Source organism: Suncus etruscus, chromosome X, assembly GCF_024139225.1.
Source record: "Suncus etruscus isolate mSunEtr1 chromosome X, mSunEtr1.pri.cur, whole genome shotgun sequence".
Lineage (NCBI taxonomy): Eukaryota > Metazoa > Chordata > Mammalia > Eulipotyphla > Soricidae > Suncus > Suncus etruscus.
In genome coordinates, this window is record NC_064868.1 from 70,595,418 (window position 1) to 70,618,728 (window position 23,311).

Below are 23,311 nucleotides of genomic sequence, written 5' to 3' on the forward strand. Positions count from 1 at the left end.
CTCTCTAGGATGCAGCCAAGGAGAGAGACCTTCACAAAGAACTTTCTCTGCAGCAGGCAGGAGACACTGTGCTGGCTATTTCACAGGTGCTTTCAGTCCTCCCCACATTCCATCTTACTTTCTCCAAACCCCCTTCAGAGTACATATAGCACTCACATATAATGCCCAACACCCATTCCCTTCTTTAGTCTTAGCCTGAACACAGCAGTCGATGTCTAGTCCTGTTTCCAGGAGCACTAATAAGCCTGCAGATACTAGGGGGAGAACAGCCCCTTTAGCATCTATAAGGCATGTCTGTCTGTCTGTCTGTGTCTGTCTCTACAATCGGGAGGTAAACACAAGGATAAAGAGCATCTCTCATTTTCCCAATCAAAGCACACAACTTTATTGATGATATACACAAAAAATCGGCTCAGGTAGGTGAGGTGAGATCAGAACAAGACAGGAAAGGGGAGGATAAGGCTATGTATGGATGAACAGATTCACCTTCCATCAGCTCACATGGAAGAGTCAATGAGGAATTTGACCCAATCAACAACAGTTGCATTTTCTGCACAAGCTCTGGGATGGGTCTGGTCCCATAATCCCTAGACAGGGAAACCACCACCGGCAAATCATGCCCCCATGACACTCTAATATGTTGGTCTTTATCCACGGCCGCCAGCTGAAATGATCCCTTTCCCACAGGAAGAAAGCTGCAAGGGAATAATTTACAATGTGCTTTGCCTACGGACTGCCAAAGTAAGAAGCCACACAAAGCTATATGGGAGTCCCTACATGGTCAATCAGAGTGCCCTCCTGGATTCAGCTACCTTAACTTTCACTTCTTCGTGATTGGCTGATGCTGGTTTTCAGCCACACCTACCACAAAGTTCCCGAATGAGAATACAAGTGCATGTTCACCTAAGAGGGTTCAAGTGGATTCAGGCCCATTCTAAGAGACCAAGGTGTCTGGGAGGAGTCCTGTGTTTCTGGTCCTGACAAAGAGGTACTACTTGCATGAGAGTAGCATTTGAGCACCTAGAAAGTCTCCTGCCACGACTGGTTTTGGAGAGAGACCCATCAGTGGTTGCAAAGCCTGAATCTCAGCACGTCCACTTTGCTTTGTTATCAAAGGAATCTTCAAGTCTGAAAAGGATTTGGCAAGCATGTTATTAATAACCGTCATGCTTATTAGCAAATTTAATCCAGCCTGCTGCAGAAGTAAGTTGCAGCAGTGTGACACAATTTTCGGACACACTTCATTGAGGTACAACTTAATCTGGGACTGATTTTTAGAACTCACATTCAAGTTTCTCAGGACATGGAGAGCCTTCTTCTTAAGAGCAGAGTTGGGAGTGGGGATTGTGTTTTCGACCATGGAGAGTCTGGCCAAATGAGTGTTGATATTGTGGTTAAATGAAAATCTGGCAGCTGTGTGCTGAGCAAATAACATTTTTTCCTGAATGGAACGACACTTGGTGAGGTCTAGAGCACAAGTGAAATGTGAAAAGTTTTGAATACTCCATGTACTTTTATGTTCATAGGGGAAAGGACGCTGTTTCACTGGGTGTGCTCTGGTAGCCTTGCCCCCACCTGACAACCTGTCTTCTATGCTTCCCGGAGCCCCAGGTTCATTCCAATCACCATCATCTCTCCATGGTCTAGCCATAGAGGTTAAATCAAACCAAATCTCCGGCTCCTCCTCATCTAGCTCTTGATCATCATCCCATTCCTCTTCCTCCTCCTCCTCCAATTTTTCTTCATCCTCTCTTCCTATGGTTAATTTATAGACACAATAGCAGGCCCCTGCCCCAATCATCAGCCCTGCTGCCACCCAACCCACTTCCCGAGCCCTGCCCATGTCAAGTCTTTGCCAGCCTTGTGGAAGGACAGCAGAGGACCTTGCTTTAACTGAATGTAGAAGGCTCAGGGTCAGTGTGAGTGGTCGCAGAAGTTAGCTCTCAATTGAGTTTCTTCCAGGTTCTTTATCTCTGCTTTGATGAATCTAAGGATGAAAATAGTATTAAGTATTAAGGGTATGCTTGAATTCATTTATCCCCAGACAGACTGTAATTTGGGTGCTGAATGAGAGAAGTGAATAATGAAGAAACAATTTCTTTGTTCTTTTTTTATCCCCCTCCATTTACTCTCAAGATCCACCATTTCTCTCCTTGATTTCAGAGTAGGGAAGGTGGGGCTGGGCTCTGATAAGTGGCCTGGAGAGGTAACCCTCAGGAATCTTCCCCCTCCCCAATTCACTCCTCCCCCCGTAGGAATCCACCCCCCAAAGATTCACAGGCAGTTTTTTCCACCCACCTCAAAGTCTGGTAAATCCTTTCCGTTGTCTTTTGTCCTTAAGGCTCTCTCCCAGTAACTGACAGTCTGGCAGACAGACAGATTGAAAGGCAGATTGTCTGCTGTGAAGAACTGAAAGTGTAGAGGATGGATAATCACTGCGAACACTGTCCCAACATTCTGCGGAATTTTCGACCTTCCCATTTCAATTATTTTCGCAGACTTCAGACTTTCCTAATTCGGGCTTCCCCCGCCCCCACCCCCTTGTCCGCCATTTCCCCAGCAAAGGGCGCCACACCCCTTTCCCTGCACCGAAATGGGTGGGGGTGTGGAGAAAGAAGGGGCCCGGAGAGGGCAATTCGGACATGGCCCTAATGGATCCTATCTTCCCACTCCGGCTCATGTGTTAACCCCAAGCAGGGTCCAGGTTTTATCCCACTTTCACTCACCTGACCTGTAAGATCCCAAAGCAGTTTTGCTCTTTCCTCGTTGCGACTTTCTCCGCTGCCTAAGGGCCAGCAGATCTACAAAGCTGCAGAGAGATCGAGGGCGAGAGGACAGTCTTTGGTGGACGGTGCAGCATTCTGGAAGCGGCTGCCTGAATCCTGGAATCTTTCTTTCCCCAGTCTCTGTAATCACCACCCACTTTCCTCACCCTAGCCCCAAGCACACCAGTTCTTTCTAGTAAAAGGGCCAGGGGGTAGGGATATTTAGAAAGTAGGCTAAACTGGGACACCGCACGCATTGGCCCAAACTTGGATCTCCGGCGCTCACCGCCAGTTCCCACCCGCCACCTTCCTCCAAGCACAAGCCAAGTTCGCACCGACCTGCACTGTCCAGGCTAGTTCCCTTCTTCATGCGCCTGCAGAGTAATAGGGGGCTGGTACCCAGACTGAGGCGACTAGCAGGACTTCTGTTCTAGGCTGCTCTTCGTCACGTGACGAGAACGTCACCACTGGGCTCTGGCCCCCAATTTCCACTCCCACAAGCAGTGCGGCAGGCGCCAGCCTGCCCTGTACCTTCCCCCATCACACTGGGCCCTGCCACTCTTTTCCTCTGTAACAATACCAGAAACCAGAAGTGACCTCTGCTTTCTGCTCTGTCAATTTCCGTTCCTCTAATTCCTGGATCTACTGCTCATTTACACGTCTTGTAGTAATTGTCTGATCGTTGCTTTGAAACTCCATTCTCCCTTTGGTAATTTCTACCCCTTCCCACAGAAAAATTGGGTCAAAATTCGAGAAGTAGTTGTGAGGTTTCTCATCGATGTCTGCTCTATTTTAATGACTTATTTCGTCCTTCTTTTGGATTGAGTAGAGTCATATGTTTTGTAGTTATGAAATAAAAGAAAGATATCTCACATGGAAGAAAGGAATCCAAGTCTTTAAATATCTACTGCTATACTCAAGCTCAGATTTTCCAGTTGGGTAGGAGAAAGCCTCCTTGATTTGGTTAATTTGTACTACGCAAATTACATATGTGGACTGTACAGGGAAAAATAATAGTTTTCTAACAGTATTAAATTTAAAAACAAACTCTTAACAAAAGCACTGTTGTTATGTCTGTAAATATTTTAGGGGATTATTATGTTACTGACCCTAACCTGATAGGTGATTGTGCCCTACCCTAGGGTGTGACCTGGCATTCTGCCCCCACCCGAGGGTAGTACCTGATTCTGCTTCCACCATTGATTGGTATCTGATCCCACCATTGGGTGGTACCTGATTCTGGGGGATAAAAACAAGGGTCTGTGGAAGGCGAGAGGCTTTTTGCTGGAACTGAGGCTGAGTCTCTTGACTTCAGTCTTGACCACCGAATAAAGCTAATATTTCCACAAGCCTGACTGTCTGCGAGCTGTTTACCCACCGTTTCGCCTCAGAACCGTCAGCTAGACAGGGTGGCAGATGCGTGTTCCCGAGCTGGAAGAGAAAGGCCTCATCCTCCATCCCTCCATCAGTCAACCTCTTCAGGGGCTGACTTGCAACACACTGTGATTTCGATGTAATTTATAAATTGATACACAGAATGAATTTGTAATAGGTAGGCTAGTATTGTAATTATGACTTTTTTGATAAGTAAATTACTAGCCCTTTTCTTTTCCTGACTGATTTCACAGTATTAGTGTTAGACCACTAAGATAGAGGATCTATATTCGAGGACCCCTGGATGTCTTTTGTGTTTGGCTTTAACATCAGCCTGTATGCTGACTCCAACTTCATATCACCTGAAATCGCAAGTTCACTAATTCACAAATTAATAAAGTTTACCTCTTCTTTGAATTTAAAGGTATTTAAAATAGTTTCTGAACTTTTATGATATCATTATGAAAGCTTCATCCTCACCTCAAAATTAGAAAATTCCTTGTTATGTCACTGATGAAAATAAGACTTAGGAGACTGAATTTTCATTCCATGATAATACTGGTGTATTGTCTCCCTATATTTGCCATTTGTGTGTTATTATGTATCTCCATAGCAGAAGCAACTTTTAGTGGAGTAATTGGTGAGGGTCCTTGGGATAGCGAGTTGAGTTGCTGAGGTCCTTGTCTTTTTTTCTCTCACAAAATGGACAATTTACAGGACCTTAGACAGTTATTAAGGAGAAAGAAGACGTTTCATTCTCTTTTTCTGTAAACGTTTAATTGCACCATCCCTATAACCTCTCTGAATAATTCCAGATTCAGGGACAAAGTTATGCTGAAGTTAGGTTCCCCAGACATTCAGCTGTTTGGGCAAGAGCCCAGACCCTAAATATAAACCCCAAGACAGCCTCATTCTTAGAACATTGAAATATGATACCCAAGCAGGAAACTCCTCGCTGAGAGGCCCCTATGTGGGGGAGGCCCTTCCTGGAGATGAGCCTAGAAGCCTGGAGTGCTTTGGTAGTGAATATTCAGAAGTCAGGACGTGATAATTTTCTGCTCTTTCTTAGATTTTTATAGTTCAAACTCATTCACCAATAACATACCACATCTCTATAAATACCTGCCTTATTCGTTTCATCATGTCTTCCCTACTTTGTCCTTTTTACCACTTTTATTTATTTATTTTATTTATTTCTAGATGAGTTAATTCTATTTATAAAATCTTTCACAGAACTTGCATTCAACTGTCTACCATTTCATTTATGTTTATGGCTAAATTCGTATTTAAGTGGCTTTTGTTTTTAAAGTATACATTGGAAAGAACTTCTAAGGAGTATGTCAATTTTGATACAAGTACTTTGGTATCAAATACAGCAAGTACTCATTTTTCACAATTCAGACTGGCATAAGAGCAAAAGCTCTACTCTTAAGTCTGCTCACTAATGTACTCTTTTTTTTTTTTTTTTTTTGGTTTTTGGGCCACACCCGGCGTTGCTCAGGGGTTACTCCTGGCTGTCTGCTCAGAAATAGCTCCTGGCAGGCACGGGGGACCATATGGGACACCGGGATTCAAACCAACCACCTTTGGTCCTAGATCAACTGCTTGCAAGGCACACACCGCTGTGCTATCTCTCCGGGCCCTAATGTACTCTATCTTTCTTCTTTGGTATATTTTCCATTTATCCCAATGTGCAACCTCTGGCACCATTCTCCCTGTCTGTCAGCCCTTTCCCTATTGGAATCTACTCCCTCTTACAAAATTTTCTAAATCCCAAAAGAATGATAAAATTTCTTATTTCTTTTTCACTTAGACCAACAATTCCTACCAAGGAACCTGGTGACTTCCATCTAAAATCTACTTATTCTACATTATACACCCACCAACAAATATATATTTAAATGAATGCTATGCTCCTGAAATACAATTTCAAAAGAGTAAAAAGAAAACCATAAGCCATGAGCGTATTAAATTTACTGAGTCTATAAAAGTTACTATCCAATGGAACTTTGTTGGTTTAAATTAGTATGTAATCACATGTAGTGTGTGGTTTATAAAGTACCAGAAAACAAAAAAGCATCCGTGAATGATAGTAATAAAACTGTAGATATTGAGAAAACTATATAAAGTTGTCTTTTAATGCTTATTTGGTATCATGTAGTTCGTTTTTATATTGTATGTTAGCAATTTTTGCTAGCTACAGGCAGCAGAAATCAAACCTGGCAAAATTAATATGGAAATGTTGAAGCAGATCAGCTCTAAAGTATCCTTAAAGTAAGAAGATTTGATAAGGAGGTCTCTTTAGGATGTAATAATTTCACTTATTTTTAAATTTTTCTCTTGTTTCAATATTTAAATTTTATTGAGTGAATCTGTTATGGGCACAGTGTCTACCTTTTTGCTGGATAAAATGACAGGATATTATAATGTAAAACATACCATTTCTCAGAGAGAACTCTTAACTGTTCACAATGTTGTGGTTGTGGATTTGCAACAATCCTTTAGCTATTTTTGTATATTAAACCTTTGTTCAGCTGCCACTGAGGTACTAAGGCCCTATTTGCCAACATCATTAGAGAGGTAACCATCCTGAAATAGTGGATTACAAGTTTATCTTTTGAGCCAAAGTTAACTGGTTTCCTTGACAGGATTCAATGCAATGCTGCATTTGCTGTTCAGGGTTTTGTTCTTAACATTGCTCGATCAACCCCAGATTTAGTTTGTGTGCTTAGAGATGTCTCTTACAAAGAAGGACTCTCTTTTGTAAAGACTATATAATTTCTAGATCTAAATTCTTACAACCGTATATCTCTATATTCTTTCCCTGTAATTTGCCTATAAGGTAAACTAAATTTTAGTAGCAGTGACAACTGAGTCATAAATGTCATATCCTGAAAAATATAAATGTCATGGATACTGGAAATCCCTCTGTAGGCAAGATACTATTAGGGAAACCAAACCCTTAGGAGGTTTGGTTAGCTTGTAATCAGAACAAGACCATTGGCTCATCGAAAGATTTGCCTTTAAATTAAGGCAGCTTGAAGTACTCTAACCATGGGGATGGCGCTGCTACTGAAAGCTAAATGTTCCATTCATCTTAGCCAAGACTCTCCTGGAGAAGGCGTTTGATTAGGAACTACCAACACTTTCCTCGAACTCTCCTTTCCATATATTTCTAATCCTGAATAAGAACTTTCTTTGCACACAATCTTTCACTACAGAATCGTATAGTTGATTATTTCTGTTTTTGAAACTGCCTCTGCTATTTTGATATGAAGTTTCCCTGAAACTTGCCTTGGAGTTTTGCCTGTCTCTAATCTTCCTAGTCTTTTTCTTTACTTCCATATTATCTGTGAATGTTAAAATATATGCCCAGATAATACCCCAATACCCAAATATTAGAATCCGACTCTAACATTTATTACCTTTCCCACTGTATAAGAATAAAGTCATGGTGGGATTGATGTTGAAACATTGTATACCTAAAACTATTATTTTTAATACCTTAATTTAAGCACCATGCTCACAAACATGTTTGTAGTTGGGTTTCAGTCATAAAAAGTACAACACCCTTCACCAGTGCAACCTTCCACCACCAATGTTCCCCAACTCCCCCCTCCCCAAGATCTGTCTGTCCTTGACACAGGCATTCTATTTCTCTAACTCAGTACTATTGTCATGATAGCTGTTGGTGTAGTTATTTCTCTAATTGCACTCATCAATCTTTGTGGCAAGCTTCATATCATGGGCTGGTCCTTCCACAGCTCATCTCTATTGTCTCTGTGTATTATAACCATACTGTCTTTTATTTTTCTTAAATCATACAGATGAGTGAGACTACTCTGTGTCTATCACTCTCCCTCTGACTCAGTATAATAGTAAAACTATTATTAACAGCTTTGTAAGTCAAAGTGTCTTAATAAGAAAGTTAAAAAAAAGAATAGTCATTTATGACAGGCGAATCATCAAATTCATCAAGTTCAGTGGATGAAGTGGTTTCACAATAAATATTGAAGGGTACATTGAATTTATTTTGTCTTGATCTCAGCTCACTAACACCTATTTCATTTAAATATGAACTGTATTTATATCCTCATATATTTTATGACACCTTTCTTGGTACCTTTCTTTCACTGTGCATCCCTTTTTATCTGACAGATATCTCCTACTTGTGATTTCTACCCAACATTTCTGTTTGATTGGCTTCTGAAAATCTCACATCTTGCAAATTTATGCAAGTGCTCTTACCTACAACAGTAATCTAATAAAAAGATTTAGGTATTTTCAGATAGGATGATTAGTTCATACTGGGTTGTGTTACATACAAACAAGAAGACATTAAGAATGCTTTGAGTGAAATGAGTAATGTTGAGCACAAGTGGGAAAATATGGAATTTTGGAGGTGGTCACTCAGCATCAATATCCAAATCCCACATTTTTCTCCAATGAAATAAATTTCACCGTATTTTTTTTCATAAAAATTGCAGATGGTGGTGGGAGAGAGAACAATAAAGTATTAAGAAAGTGAAAACCACACTCTCACTACAAGTCTTTTCTGGTAGCTCCTGTGTTTCAGATCTGGTATTAGATTTCAGAGGGAAGGGAAGACATTAATAGCTAGGGGGCGGGGAGGTGATAGGAGAGGCTGCGAGTCCCAACAGCCTAGGGAAGGAAGAGGCAAATTTTTGCAAAAGTTCAAGTGGCCAGTGATCCCATTGTAAGATGCTAGCCCTTTCAAGTAATCAGAGGAAGACTAACACAACTATAGGGAGATTAGCAAAGAAATAGTAACTGGGTTTGGGATGGGGGAGGTCATGGAGGGGGGCGGGCCCTCTTCTGCCGCACTGCTGGTGGGAGGGAAACTAGGGGACCCGAGTTGGTAAATGACGTAGTTCTCACGTGACTAAGAGCTGACGTGTGCAGAAGTCCTTCTTCTGGTCGTTGTTCCCGTCTGAGTACCAGCTCCCTATTGCCCTGAGGGCGAGCGGGTTGGAGCAGAGGGAAGAAGGAGGGGGCGGGGTGGGGGGAGGGATTGCCCAGGATCTCTACAGGTCAGTGCCTAGGAGATTTGATAAAGTTGGGTGTGATTGAGGGCTCTGGGCAAAACCGTCGTGGGTCCACTAGCCGCTGACTTTCTAGGACATCTGTCTGGCTTAGAGCCTTTTTCCTAAACTGGGAGGTGATGGGAGGGAGGGTGTTGGGGGAGGAGCCCATGAATTTGGAGATGAAAATCTGCTGCAACTTGGGGCCCTTTAATTCGTGAAAGAGGTGCTGTGTTTTGGGTGTTGGCCCCTAGTTCTCCAGAACATTACCAGAGGGAACAAGCTAGACATTGCGGAATTGTGGGGTAGGGAGGGGAAGCTGCAACAGAACGTGTCAGCAGGATCCCGAGGGGGCAATAGGGGTGTGATACCTTTTACAGCCTGGCGCCCGAATTCGGAAAGAATTCGGAAAGAATCCGTCCACCAAGTGCTCAGTCGCGGTTGTGTCCGGTCTTTCCTCTTTCGGCCGGTGACTGTACCTCGCTGAACGAGCCTCTTCTATGTAGTGGGTCCCGGTCCCATCCTTTCCCGGGTTGACAGTCTTTCGGTGGATTTCTGACAACGCCCTGCGCAGGAAATTAACCCGCTGTTGGTGAAGGTCGAGTTGAAGGTAAGCACATCGAGGGATTCAGAGAAGGGCGGGGGTGGAGGTGGGGAGAAATCAGAGACAGCAATAATCTAGGTTAGGTTTAAGTGTGTTTCACACTCTCCCGGGACCATACTGAAATGGCGTGTGCTTGTGTGTGTGTGTGTGTGTGTGTGTGTGTGTGTGTGTGTGTGTGTGTGTGTGTGCGTGTGCGTGCATGTGTGTGTCGGGGAGGTGGGATGGGAAGTGGGGAGGAAGACAAGAGGGGAGAGAGGGGAACGAATCACAGTTTGTTCATAATCCTCTCTCAACAGCACTGTTTCGATCTGTCATCCTGCAGGTCTGCTGTAGCAGGTGGCACTACTTGAAGCAAGGGAGGAAGTTTCCACAGATCAGTAGAGGTCAGTGTGGGCATGGGGGTTTGTCTGCAGTGGGAGAGGATTTAGAAATTGCTGCAGGTTGGCCAGGCTCATTCAATCTTACCTATCACATCCCTCCCGTTTCAGCTTAGGGAAGGTCAGGTTTGGCAGGTTTGGCATGACATATAGTTTAAAAAAAAACAAACCCACAACAGGACAGTCTGGGAGGTGAATTAGAAATGGACAAATGAGCAGTTAGTACGTCAAATTCTGAGTTTGCACAGACTCTGGTCCCTTCACAGATGGAAAGGTTTGTTGGGTGTGGCATGCCTCCCAGGGAAGGAAGACGTGGCAATTGTCTAGATTGAGGAGGTTAGGGCAAGAGTGCCACTCCATGGGGACCCCTGGTTTTGGTTAACTGAGATTATATTGCTTTTTCTGGACTTGAAGTGTCTGGGAGAATGAAATGATGGATATGAGTTTGTAATCAGTCTGCCTTTCCTTTCAATTACTCTTTTACTGCACTCCTGTCTCTCTGTACAGCTCCTGCATGCAGCAGCACAGAGAAAAAAAGCTCAAATGCCCTTTCCCTTCTCCACCCCTAGGTCGACCTCCTATATCAGCTACACTGGCCTTGAAGAGGCTGAACACCATCATTCTCCAGCCTTGCACCCAGACTCATAACTCTTCTCCCCAAGCCTTAGTAACTACACTATTCCTTGGTCCCTGCTATTGTCAGGGACGATTGCATGGGCTACGCCAGGAAAGTAGCCTGGGTGACTGCAGGACTAGTGATTGGTGCTGGGGCCTGCTATTGCATTTATAGACTGACCAGGAAAAGAAAGTGGAACGAGGAGAAAATGGCTGATGGAGGATCTGGGGATATGGATGATGCTGGGGATTGTCCTGGAGTCAGGTACAATGACTGGTCTGACGAGGACGATGATAATAGCGAGAATAAAGGTATAGTGTGGTACCCACCTTGGGCCCGGATTGGGACTGAGGCTGGAACCAGAGCTAGGGCCAGGGCCAGGGCCAGGGCTACTCGGGCTCGTAGAGCTGTCCAGAAACGAGCTTCTCCCAATTCAGATGATACTATTTTGTCTCCTCAGGAGCTGCAAAAAGTTCTTTGCTTGGTGGAAATGTCTGAAAAGCCTTATATTCTTGAAGCAGCTTTAATTGCTCTGGGTAACAATGCAGCATATGCATTTAACAGAGATGTTATTCGTGATCTGGGAGGTCTCCCAATTGTTGCAAAAATCCTCAATACACGGGATCCGATAGTTAAGGAAAAGGCTCTAATTGTCCTGAATAACTTAAGTGTGAATGCTGAAAACCAGCGTAGGCTTAAAATATACATGAATCAAGTGTGTGATGACACGGTTACTTCTCGTTTGAACTCATCTGTGCAGTTGGCTGGACTGAGATTGCTGACAAATATGACTGTTACAAATGAATATCAGCACATGCTGGCTAATTCTATTTCAGACTTTTTTCGTTTATTTTCCACAGGTAATGAAGAAACCAAATTTCAGGTTTTAAAACTCCTTTTGAATTTGTCTGAAAATCCAGCTATGCTTAGAGAACTACTTAGAGCCCAAGTGCCATCTTCATTGGGTTCCCTTTTTAATAAGAAGGATAACAAAGAGGTTATTCTTAAACTACTGGTCGTATTTGACAACATAATCGATCATTTTAAATGGGAAGAAAATGAACTTACTCTGAATCAGTTCAGCGAAGGCTCACTTTTTCTCTTTTTAAAAGAATTTCAAGTGTGTGCTGATAAGATTCTGGGGACAGAAAGTCACCATGATTTTTTGGTGAAAGTAAAAATTGGAAAATTCATGACTAAAGTGGCTAAGGAAATGATCTCAAAGATCCAGGAATAACTTCTTGAGTGTATAGTTTAGAATTAATACATATTGTAAATGTTCTTTTATCTACCTTGTTTATATGATAGATGAATCCTTTCAGACACCAATTTTGAATATTAAGTACCACAATGTATCATCATTGCAGATATTTATCCAAAAGATGGTCTTCAGATTTAAACTGAATGAATGACTATCTTTACTTGTTCTGAAAACTTGTGTGTTTCTTTTTATTTTGCTGCCTATTTGGAAATATTTTACTGTTTATGCTGCATAAGTGACAGTAGACCAATTCATGATCGGTAAGCTCCCACTCCCCCTGTCAGTTGCATTCACTTCATTTGTGTACCATTAACAAAATTGTGTGTTAATGCTGAAATGAAAGAAAGAAGTAAAAAAATAAATAACCATCATCTTTTGGTTCATAGTATATATGGAAAGATAAGAAACAGAAACAAAAGGTAATATATAAACATATAATTATTGTGAATATGTTTTCTCATAGTACAGAGAAAGCAAAAGATTTTATGGGATAGGTAGACAGCTTAAGATTCTGGGAGGAAGCAGCTATTTAAAATTAACTTTCAGGGCCAGAGAGATAGCACAGTGGTAGGGCTTTTGCCTTGCACATAGCTGACCTGGGACAGACCCAGGTTTGATCTCTGGCATCCCATATGGTCCCCCAACCCTGCCAGGAGTGACTTCTGAGCACAGAGCCAAGAGTAATCCCTGAGCGCTGTGGGTGTGGACCAAAAAAACAAAAAAAATAATCTATAATGGGGTAAGTGATTAGGAAATTCTGTGATATGTGAGTGATGGGGAAAATATGAGAAAGGCAGTGAAGTAGAACTCTCTAGGACAATGAGAATCAATAAGTTTGGAAATTGTACTTAAGCCAACCATAGGAGAGCTGTTCAAATATTATACCCTGAATACACAAAGCTGCTAATTTTTTTGACTGGAAATGTAATGATTCATATGAATTTCTTTTCCTATTGTGCAGTGTACATGAGGGTATCACAAAATGGACCTTTTTGAACTCTGGTGCTGAAAATTAGTTTAAGCTTATTTACACACAATTTATAGGGCCACTTTGATAATATGCATTGAAATTTTAAGATATGCAAGTCTTTGAACCCAAGGAAATGATTGGTTAAAGAATATATATACATACATATATATACATATATACATATAAGGCAAGTCATCTGAGCACTATAAAAGATAGTAAAATTAGAAAAAAAGTTAAGGACTGGAGTGGTGGTACAGAGCAATAAGGCTTCTGCCTTGCCCGTGCTAGCCTAGGAAGGACAGTGGTTTGATCCTCCAGGGTCCCATATGGTCCCCCAAGCCAGGAGCAATTTCTGAGCGTGTAGCCAGGAGGAACCCCTGAGTGTCACTGGATGTGCCCCCCCAAAAAGAAAAAAGTTAAATGGCTAGTGTATTGGATGGATTAAATAGACCAAGGAATGTCCATATACATTGATGAAAATCTGTATCTCCAGGCAATGATATTCATCATGCATTGTGAAGTCAGAGATAAGTTAGAAAGCAATATTAATAATATGATTTCATTTTTTAGAATAATACATATTTACATAGACACTAAAATCTCTAGAATTACAGATATCTAAATATTAAAAGTTATTACTTATTGTGTGGAAGGAATGTATGAGTAATATTTATTTTTTATTCATTTTTAATGTTTTATTTTTCTTAAATGAACATTGATCTTAAGAACATTTTGTGGGCCCGGACTGATAGCACAGTGGAGTTTGCCTTGCAAGCAGCCGATCCAGGATCTAAGGTGGTTGGTTCGAATCCTGGTGTCCCATATGGTCCCCGTGCCTGCCAGGAGCTATTTCTGAGCAGGCAGCCAGGAGTAACCCCTGAGCACTGCCGGTTGTGGCCCAAAAACCAAAAAAAAAAAAGAGAACATTTTGAAAAAAAACTGTTAGGAATGAAGCAGGTGATTAACTAGAGTATGATTAATTAGATAGTGACTGAAAAATATGTGGGTAAAAAATGAGATGTAGTGAAGTTTCCTTTCTGAAATTATACATATGATACATGCGAAATGCATAGAATGTTATGGCACATAACACTTAATTCAGAAAAGTGAACCTTTATTCTCTGGAAATAAGCATTGATCATTTTTGTTTGATTTTTTTGTGCTGGTACTTTCTGCCATATGTCAGTGTCATTTAATAAATAATAACAATAAAGGTTATCATTTATTGAGTACTGTGTAGAATCTGTCATTTCTGCAACTGCTTCAATTTCCCAAATCAGTAGTTTGATATGCTTATCAATATGCCTAAGGACTCAAAGTATGTTCTTAGACATTGTCTCTCCATGCCTCACAATCATATTACTACTTGTTTGTGAGCTGGCCTCGATAAGATAAAAATCAACTGTTCAGGGCTGAAGAAATAGCATGGAGGTAGGACATATTTGCCTTGCATACAGAAGGGCGGTGGTTCCAATTCCGGCATCCCAGGGGCGATTTCTGAGTGCTGCCGGGTGTGACCCAAAAACAAAACAAAAAAATCAACAGTTCAGTTATAATCTCTCTGTACGGATTCCATATTTTCTAATGTTATCCATCTCAGTTAAAAGCACCAGGCACACACACACACACACACACACACACACACACACACGTGGAGACTCATTTATATCAGTTTTAAGGGTTTTAAGATTTGTTTTTGGAAAAAGGAACTAGATTTGTTCTTGTGAAATTTTTAGGTAACAAAATAACCTTGGGAAGGGAAGACAAATTTACTTAAAAAATTGAGGGATCAGAGAGATAATTCAGGATATAAGTTGCTTGCGTAGTATGTGACATTGCCAGTTCTAAGCTTGGCACCATATTTCATACTCCAAGCATTGCCGAGGGTTAAGTGTGAGCACCTCTAAGTGCAACTCTCCAAACAAACAGAAGAAAATAAAAAATAATACACTAATGGAAAATAAAAATGTTTTGGGTACCTGTGTGACTTCCAAATAGAAACACCTCATTGTCATTTGAATGCATTTATTTAGCACGCAGAAAAAGACTGGGCCTCATATAAGAACATGGTAGATAATGAAAAATGTAGGTGTGATGGCGATACCTGAGAGACATGGAACAGAGAAACAGAAAAACTAAGGGTAGAAGAGTATATGAATGTGACTGGTAAGAAAAGAACCCTATAATTCAAAGTAAGTATATGTGCTCTATACACTTACTATAAGTGTAATATATATTTATAAACATAAATGAATGATTCTATAGATTATCAGAGGGTAATTTAAAATGTTTGGATTTCTATCCTCAAAAGCATTAATTTGAAATATTGTAGAAATGAGCAACGATAAGAAACTTGTCTCCTAATTCAAATATGTAACTTGGACATCTTTAAGAATGTTCAAAGGGTTGGAGTGATAGTACAGTTGGTAGGATATTTGACTTACCTACTGCCAACTGAGGCACTCCTTTTGATTCCCCAAGCATGACCAATTTCTTTCTTTTTTTTTTAAATAAGATTTTATTTAAACACCTTGATTATAAACATGATTGTGTTTGGGTTTCAGTCATGTAAAGAACACCTTCCATCACCAGTGCAACATTCCCATCACCAATGTCCCAAATCTCCCTCCTCCCCACCCAACCCCCGCCTGTACTCTAGACAGGCTTTTTATTTCCCTCATACATTCTCATTGTTAGGATAGTTCTCAATGTAGTTATTTCTCTAACTAAACTCATTACTCTTTGTGGTGAGCTTCATGTCATGAGCTGGAACTTCCAGCCCTCCTCTCTTTTTGCTCTAAAAATTATTGCAAGAGTGTCTTTCATTTTTCTTAAAACCCATAGATGAGTGAGACCATTCTGCATCTTTCTCTCTCTCTCTGACTTATTTCGCTCAGCATAATATATTCCATGTACATCCATGTATAGGAAAATTTCATGACTTCGTCTCTCCTGAAGGCTGCATAATATTGCATTGTATATATCCAAGAGTAATTTCTAAGTGCAAAGCTAGGAGCACCACCAGGCTTAACACCAAAACCAAAAATTACTGTTCAAATTGGGGACCAGGGTGTCATTCAGTGGTAGAACACTAGCCTTGCCAGTGTGAGACCCTGGGTTTGCTTCTTAGCACCACATGGTTTCCCAAGTCTCACCAGTAGGAATCCTTTAGCATTAATCCTGGAGTATCCCCAAAGCACAGCCTGGTGTGACCCAGAACAAAACAAAAAGCTAAGACAGAACCATATTGTACTTGCAGAACTTTTAAATATATGGATGGGGAAGATATGGTTAACAAGAATAATAAAGTCAGGAGCAGCAGGGATTTAGGTCTTGGAGTCTCCTCTTTTCCGACTTCCTTTCCATTCTGTTGCCCTCCCTTTCCTTCCTCCGACTTATAAATTTATTCTCTCCTTTTGGTACATAACTGGCAATGGTTTCTTGGTCTTTCTGTTTTTTTTTACGAAGAACTTTTAATTCTCATGCAATAGCAGTCATTTAATCCAGAATAGTTAGTCATCACAGGCTCTGTGTGAGGCTAGATAGGAAAATTAGTGAGCCACAATTGAAGAGAGGTTGAGAAAAATATTAGACTTATGTGCTCTGCATGTCTTTGGTCTGCCCACTTAGTACTTTTTAGAGCTAAATCATCCAAATTCTAAGAAATGCTGTGTGAGGCAGAGGTGTGACAGAAGATTCAGGCATGCCTGGTGACGAAACCATGCACTTGCTGATTGCCAACGTTCCACATGAGGTGGAACTCTGTCACTCTGAGTCACTTGATGGAAGGAAGGGCACAATTGAGGAATTGTGGCCATCTTTGTGGCAACTCATTACAATTGTGGAGGCAGTGATTCGTCGTTAGAGATGGTGACAGCTCCTGGAAAACTAAGAAAATTAGAGAGCCAGAGGCTACTGCTTTGCATATTTTTCTCTCCTCTGAAGATGCGTTCAAAGGTGATTTTATGATGATGGAGTGTGATTCTCTTATAAATGGTCACTGAAAGGAATATAGTTTTCTTTTTCAATTTTTTTTTAATTTTACTTGTCTTGTTTCAAGAAAGACTCTAAGTGTAGGTTTAGAAAATTGATAAATTTTGGGGCCGGAGAGATAGCATGGAAGTAAGACGTTTGCCTTTCATGCAGAAGGTCATTGGTTCAAATCCCAGCATCCCATATGGTCCCCGAGCCTGCCAGGAGTGATTTCTGAGCATGCAGCCAGGAGGAACCCCTGAGAGCTGCCGGGTGTGACCCAAAAACCAAAAAAAAAATTGATAAATTTTGTGTCTTGTTTCTGTTTGGTTAATTTCTCTGCTAAGTTACCTTTAAAATGGTATTCCTAAGAATGATTATGGGAGCCGGAGCAATGCACAGCATTTGCCTTGTACGAGGCCATTCTTCAGCAACCCATATAGTCCCCTGAGCCTGCCAGGAGTGATTTCTGAGCTTAGAGCCAAGAAAGTGTAATCCTTCAGTACCGCAGGTTGTTGCCAAAAAAAAAAAATAAATAAAAATAAAAAAATAAAAAAGAATGAATATGACTAATTTCAGAGTTATCTTTTTACATTCATTCTATGTCACATCTCAAAATATTTTTTCTGGATTTTGTTTAACCTATGACTCTTCCTTGCATTTTAGCTGTAACTTTCTTACTGACATCTAGCTGGGGGCACAAAAAGCTAGGTTAATAAGCCCTACCCTGAGGGTGTAGTATTTAGTAGCACAACGGATATTTACTGTTTAGAGTGATGTAGCTTCTCACTTGACCCTCTTCATTGGGCCCCCTCTCAGTTCTTGTGTTAAGTTTGGAGCAATGTGTGTTTGGCACACCTTGCCAAAGGAAGAGTAGGAAAACTTATGTAAGGGTAACTATCTTGACAGGTTTATGCAAGTGTCATCAACTCACTGTTGACTGGGTAGCTCACTTGTCCTGTTGACCACTCTGATTTTAAAAAGGATCACCAAACATCCTTGGTTGAGCAATGAACTCCTGTTCATTGAGTATTTTTAAGGACTTAAAGATTATAGCACAAGATGTGATAAAATTTCTGTCTAAGGGACCCAGAGAGATAGCACAGCGGCGTTTGCCTTGCAAGCAGCCGATCCAGGACCAAAGGTGGTTGGTTCAAATCCCGGTGTCCCATATGGTCCCCCGGGCCTGCCAGGAGCTATTTCTGAGCAGACATCCAGGAGTAACCCCTGAGCAACGCCGGGTGTGGCCCAAAAACCAAAAAAAAATTCTGTCTAAGAATTAAAAATCCAGATGCAGAAATATAGCACAGAGGATAGGGCATTTGCTTTGCAAGTTGCTGACCCAGTTTAGGTCCCTGGCATCCCATCTGACCCTCCGAGCCTGCCAGGAGTGAATTCTCACTGCAAAGCTAGAAGTAACCCCTGAGTGCTGCTGGTTGTAGCCTCCAAACAAACAAAATTAAGAAACCAGAATGATGATTTATGTTACTATGAGCAACATAGTAGAACATATTGTTAATGTTTGCTGCTCAGAACATTCTCTCCTTCAGATCAAAATTTTTTATAAATGAAATTTTCATGTTTAATTAGCACTTGGGGAATCAGAACAAACTGATTTAGCTATTTGTTGGTGCTGTAACATAGAATAACTTGATCTATCTATGTTTACTATAGGAATTAATTTGTTAACTAAAATAAAGGCTTTAGCACCTTTTATCTGAACACCTTTTTTTTAAGTTTTGGGCCACACCCGGTGACACTCAGGGATTACTCCTGTCTATGGGCTTAGAAATTGCTCCTGGCTTGGGGGACTCTGGGGGATCAAACCAAGGTTCGTCCTAGGTTGGCCACATGCAAGGCAAATGCCCTATCACTGCACCACTGCTCCAACCCCATCTGAACACTTTTTTAATTTTAAAATTCATTTGAAAATCTATTATTTTAAAAACACCTTTACTTTTTAAATTTTTCAATCAAACCTTATTGATTTATCATTGATTTAAAATGTAATAAAGTTTGAGGACTAAAACGTTTTACTTTAATGAGTGAATGTAAGTATATGCGTCACTCATCCAATGCCAAAGTTCTAATGCCAATGCCATCACACTTTTGAAATTATCCTTGACCCATTCCTCTCACCCTGGCTCCTTTCATATAGCCACCATAACTTTCACAGTTATAAGATAGTATTGTTAACTCTGAAATAAAACATTTACTTTTTATTTTGCTCATCATTTAAAATTTTTATTTTTATACAAGCTATTATTTTTTATCTTAGAAGAGATAAAAATCTACATAATACCAATAAGACAAAACATTAAAATATTTAATTAATTATATTTTAGGGCAACACTCAACAGTACTCTGAACTTCTTGATTCTGTTCAGAGATAATTTAAGGTGGGGTTTGGGAGACCTTTTGCAGTACCAGATATACACACCTGTATGACAAATGCACAACCCACTGTACTATCTCCCCAACTCCAAGTCTATAAATCTTAAACTCATTCAATTGGATATATAGAAAGATTCTTCATGGTAATTTAACAAATCAGTTATCACCTCCTATTAAACTTGCCGATGTTATCTATAGAAAATTATTGGATGTCCTAAATTATATCATTTGACTTATGTAAAGTTATTTCTGACTAATTTTCTTCTGATATAAATTTTATATTGTGAATGCCCTAATATGTGATGTCTATAAATATATGCCATGTATATGTAATCATGCATACAATCTAGTATAAATATAATATATAATAAGTATGATTATAAATGAGAAAGTTTAACTTAAAAGTAAGACCCTGGGCCCGGAGAGATAGCACAGAGGTGTTTGCCTTGCAAGCAGCCGATCCAGGACCTAAGGTGGTTGGTTCGAATCCCGGTATCCCATATGGTCCCCTGTGCCTGCCAGGAGCTATTTCTGAGCAGACAGCCAGGAGTAACCCCTGAGCACTGCCGGGTGTGGCCCCAAAACCAAAAAGCAAAAAAAAAAAAAGTAAGACCCTAAAATTGCTTTCAAATATTTTTATTTTTCTAGATTGGGGGTCACATTCAGCAGTGCTTCAGGGCTACTGTTTACTGGCTCAGTGTTCTGGGGCCACTCACCACAGGGCTTGGGCTAGGTAAAGCTATGGTTTTGGAGATCAAATACATAACATGGTATAGCCATTTGAACCATCTCCCTGGACCTTCAGTTGTAGTTGGGCTATACCTGAGTGCCAAAGGAAAATTATTGAGTCTGCTCAAGAGTGGCCTCTGGCAGTGCTCTGGGGACTGTGTGTGGTATCAGAGACTCAACCAGGGCTGAAGTCATTGCAGCTGCTTGAAGACAAATGCCTTACCTTTCTGACACATCTCTCAGCTATTTTTAGTTATTAATAATCTTAGAAAAGCGTAAATTTTAGTATTTGGAGAATAGATTCATTTTATAACCTTTTCACTGATTAAAAAGATTATATATTCAACTGAATTTGACACCCCTCTGAGACAGATTTGAAAGTTCCTACCTCTCTAAGAGGTTATTTTCCACAGTGAACACTATCATCTTCTTTATTGTTTTTCTTAATGTTTAAGGTAAAGCCTAGCTATTAAAAATTAAAACCAATAACATAAATTAAAATATAAAAGTACCCTTTTCACCCATCTTTACAATTACCTGTTACTGGCATTCTAGTGTGATTTACATATCTGCAACATAAATGATTAAAATATTAGTCACATTTTTGACAGAAAATTCAACATTCTTTTTTTTTTTTTTTTTTTTTTTTGGTTTTTGGGCCACACCCGGTAACGCTCAGGGGTTACTCCTGGCTATGTGCTCAGAAGTTGCTCCTGGCTTGGGGGACCATATGGGACACCGGGGGATCGAACCGCGGTCCGTCCAAGGCTAGCGCAGGCAAGTCAGGCACCTTACCTTTAGCGCCACCGCCCGGCCCCAAATTCAACATTCTTTACATAATATTTTTTGCAATGCTTATTTCACTTGACATGTATTGTGTGTCTCTTTACATGCATATACTACCTAATTGAACTCTGATCATGATGTATTTTTTCGTAGATGAATTCAGGCTTTAAATAAATCATCACTCAAATTTTTCCTCTATGTTTTCTAACTTTAAAGTCATATTAAGTTAAGCTTTTGATATTCTATGAATATAAAATAGTCTTCTAGTTATTTCTTGAAGTTCTTAAAAATAACAGTGTTTGCTTCTTCTGGTATATATGTATATATTAAGTTAAGCTTTTGATGTCCTATGAATATAAAATAGTCTTCAAAATATTTCTTCATGTTCTTAAAATAACGGTGTGTTTGCTTCTTCTGATATATAATAACACATAGAGAAATTATTCTATTTCATTTCCCTCCCATAAATATGAATTATGCCATCCTTTCCTCCACTTTTTGACAATACATTTTATACATTATTATTAGTACTAGGGTCAAAGGATGAGACCACGCAATTGAGGTAAAGCAAAACAAAAATTTAATCAATCTATCAACAGTACCAAACTGACTGGTCAGGGTCTTCTCTCACAGGATGTGAACCCTGCCCAAGATCACATCCAGTTTATGTAGGAAGGGGATAAGTAGATTCTACAGGGAGTGGATGAGTAGGTTTTAGTTTCTGATGATATTTAAAATGATTGGCTGCTGTCTAGGATACCTTCCTATCGCTCCCTCTTGTCCTTTCCAGATAGGCTATCTGGTATGGCCAGGTAGTTCAGGGCAGTGTTAATGGAAACTTAGATTTGAGAAAGTGAAGTCTAACATATGGTCCTATGCAAAATGGAGTTCCTCCTTATTCAGAACCCAGGGCCCCACATTCCTGCCTCTTCTTATGGAGCTGAGTCAAATCCTTGACTCCTTTCATGTTCCTCATCCCACATTTCTGCTTATGGGCACATACTAGAACCTTAGCACAAGCACCTTAATTGCACCTGTTTGTCTGAAAAAAGGGGATGAATAAATTAATTATGCAAGGACCTACTAAGAGAATCATAAAAATAGTAAATAATGGCCCAGTCAGAGCAGTTATCAGGGAGGTTTTCTAGGGTGATTGAGTGAACCACAGTTCATATCAGGAGGTAGAATCTTTTCAGCTCCTTTCCAGCTCCTGCAAACTAGCCTTCACTTGTTGCAGTGTTTCACAAATCACCCCCGAATTGTTAGCATAAGAGACAACACTGGTTCCCCCAGGGCTTTGCACAACCTTCCATCTTTCAGGAAGAATAGGTCCAGTCCCTGCCTGTTCTGGAGAGCAATTCCAGCTAGGGCGGCAACTTACTCCTGTAACAACCTGATAGAAAAATGGAGTTGTGCCATGTCACACTTGTTGGGAGATTTGTCTAAGTTTTATGTCTCCCTTGACAAAGGAAACCACTCCCACCCCAATGAAGCTAACTATACTAGCTGGAATAAGAAGGGGAAGATGACTTTGTTCAACTTGTTCCCACCCACCTTCTCCCACCAAGTATGACACCTGGGATAGGAAATGACCATGATGCAAAACTCATCTGGGTTTGCAGAAGCAGTAGAAATCACTCAGGGGGTCAGTCCCTTACTTAGTGCATGCAATTCGTGTCCCATTTGGTCTTCAATGGCGATTACTTCCCTATGCAGCTATACTGACCTCTATGGTCTCATTGCAATAGTACAGGTAAGGAGAGGGGACCCTGGTGTCCCCTCCAGGGGTGGGGAAGAGGCACATGACTGTCCCTTGTGTTCACCAAAAGGTAATACTCCCCTCAGCCCAAGGGCATCCCGAGTCTATTGTCTGAGTCAATGTCCCCATTACTCTCTCTCCCATGAAATATGGGGGTCTAGGGTCCAAGCATAACTAGCAGTCTTTGGCCAGCCCTAGTGGCATTGAAAAACTGGTAGGTTTCTTCTATAGTTCTTAGTGTCTCTTCCCCTTCAGTTATTGGTACAAGAAGAGGCACAGGACTGTGGGGTCAGGTGTCATTCCTGGGGAGGGTAGTGCTTCTGGAATCAGTGGGGGTATGGGGGTCGGCCTTTGGGACACCAGAAGTATCTAGTAAGTGAAGACACTTTTGCCAGGGCCTTATTGCTAGCCCCATTCTATGTCTGACCACCTTTTGGATGGAAAATTCCATTCCAGAGCCTTATCCCCACTGGTAGACACAGAGACTTCAGATCCTACCCCATTCTCAGCCAGCATTCTTCCCCAGTTCCCACTGCTAGGGCTCAGAGTAACACAACCTTAGCCACCATCTCTTCCCCAGAACCCTGTCACCTTCAAGTTCCTATTACCACCAGATTCCACTGTCCAAGGTCTGTGACAGTAGTGGTGTCTTTTTTCATGTC

At 40.8% G+C, this 23,311-nt stretch overlaps 2 protein-coding genes across 2 annotated transcripts; one reads left to right on the forward strand and one right to left on the reverse strand.

The window, feature by feature from the left end:
• Nucleotides 1–360: 360 nt before the first annotated feature.
• LOC125998591 (protein ARMCX6-like) lies at nucleotides 361–3,185 on the reverse strand. The gene is made up of 4 exons (XM_049766627.1): nucleotides 3,105–3,185; nucleotides 2,727–2,809; nucleotides 2,299–2,409; nucleotides 361–1,987 (listed from the first exon to the last, which is right to left on the reverse strand). Exon 4 carries the CDS (start codon nucleotides 1,841–1,843, stop codon nucleotides 992–994), a length of 852 nt encoding a protein of 283 aa, XP_049622584.1. The 5' UTR covers nucleotides 1,844–1,987; nucleotides 2,299–2,409; nucleotides 2,727–2,809; nucleotides 3,105–3,185; the 3' UTR covers nucleotides 361–991.
• Nucleotides 3,186–9,192: 6,007 nt separating this feature from the next.
• ARMCX3 (armadillo repeat containing X-linked 3) lies at nucleotides 9,193–12,405 on the forward strand. The gene is made up of 3 exons (XM_049766621.1): nucleotides 9,193–9,791; nucleotides 10,108–10,168; nucleotides 10,732–12,405. Exon 3 carries the CDS (start codon nucleotides 10,876–10,878, stop codon nucleotides 12,013–12,015), a length of 1,140 nt encoding a protein of 379 aa, XP_049622578.1. The 5' UTR covers nucleotides 9,193–9,791; nucleotides 10,108–10,168; nucleotides 10,732–10,875; the 3' UTR covers nucleotides 12,016–12,405.
• Nucleotides 12,406–23,311: the final 10,906 nt, after the last annotated feature.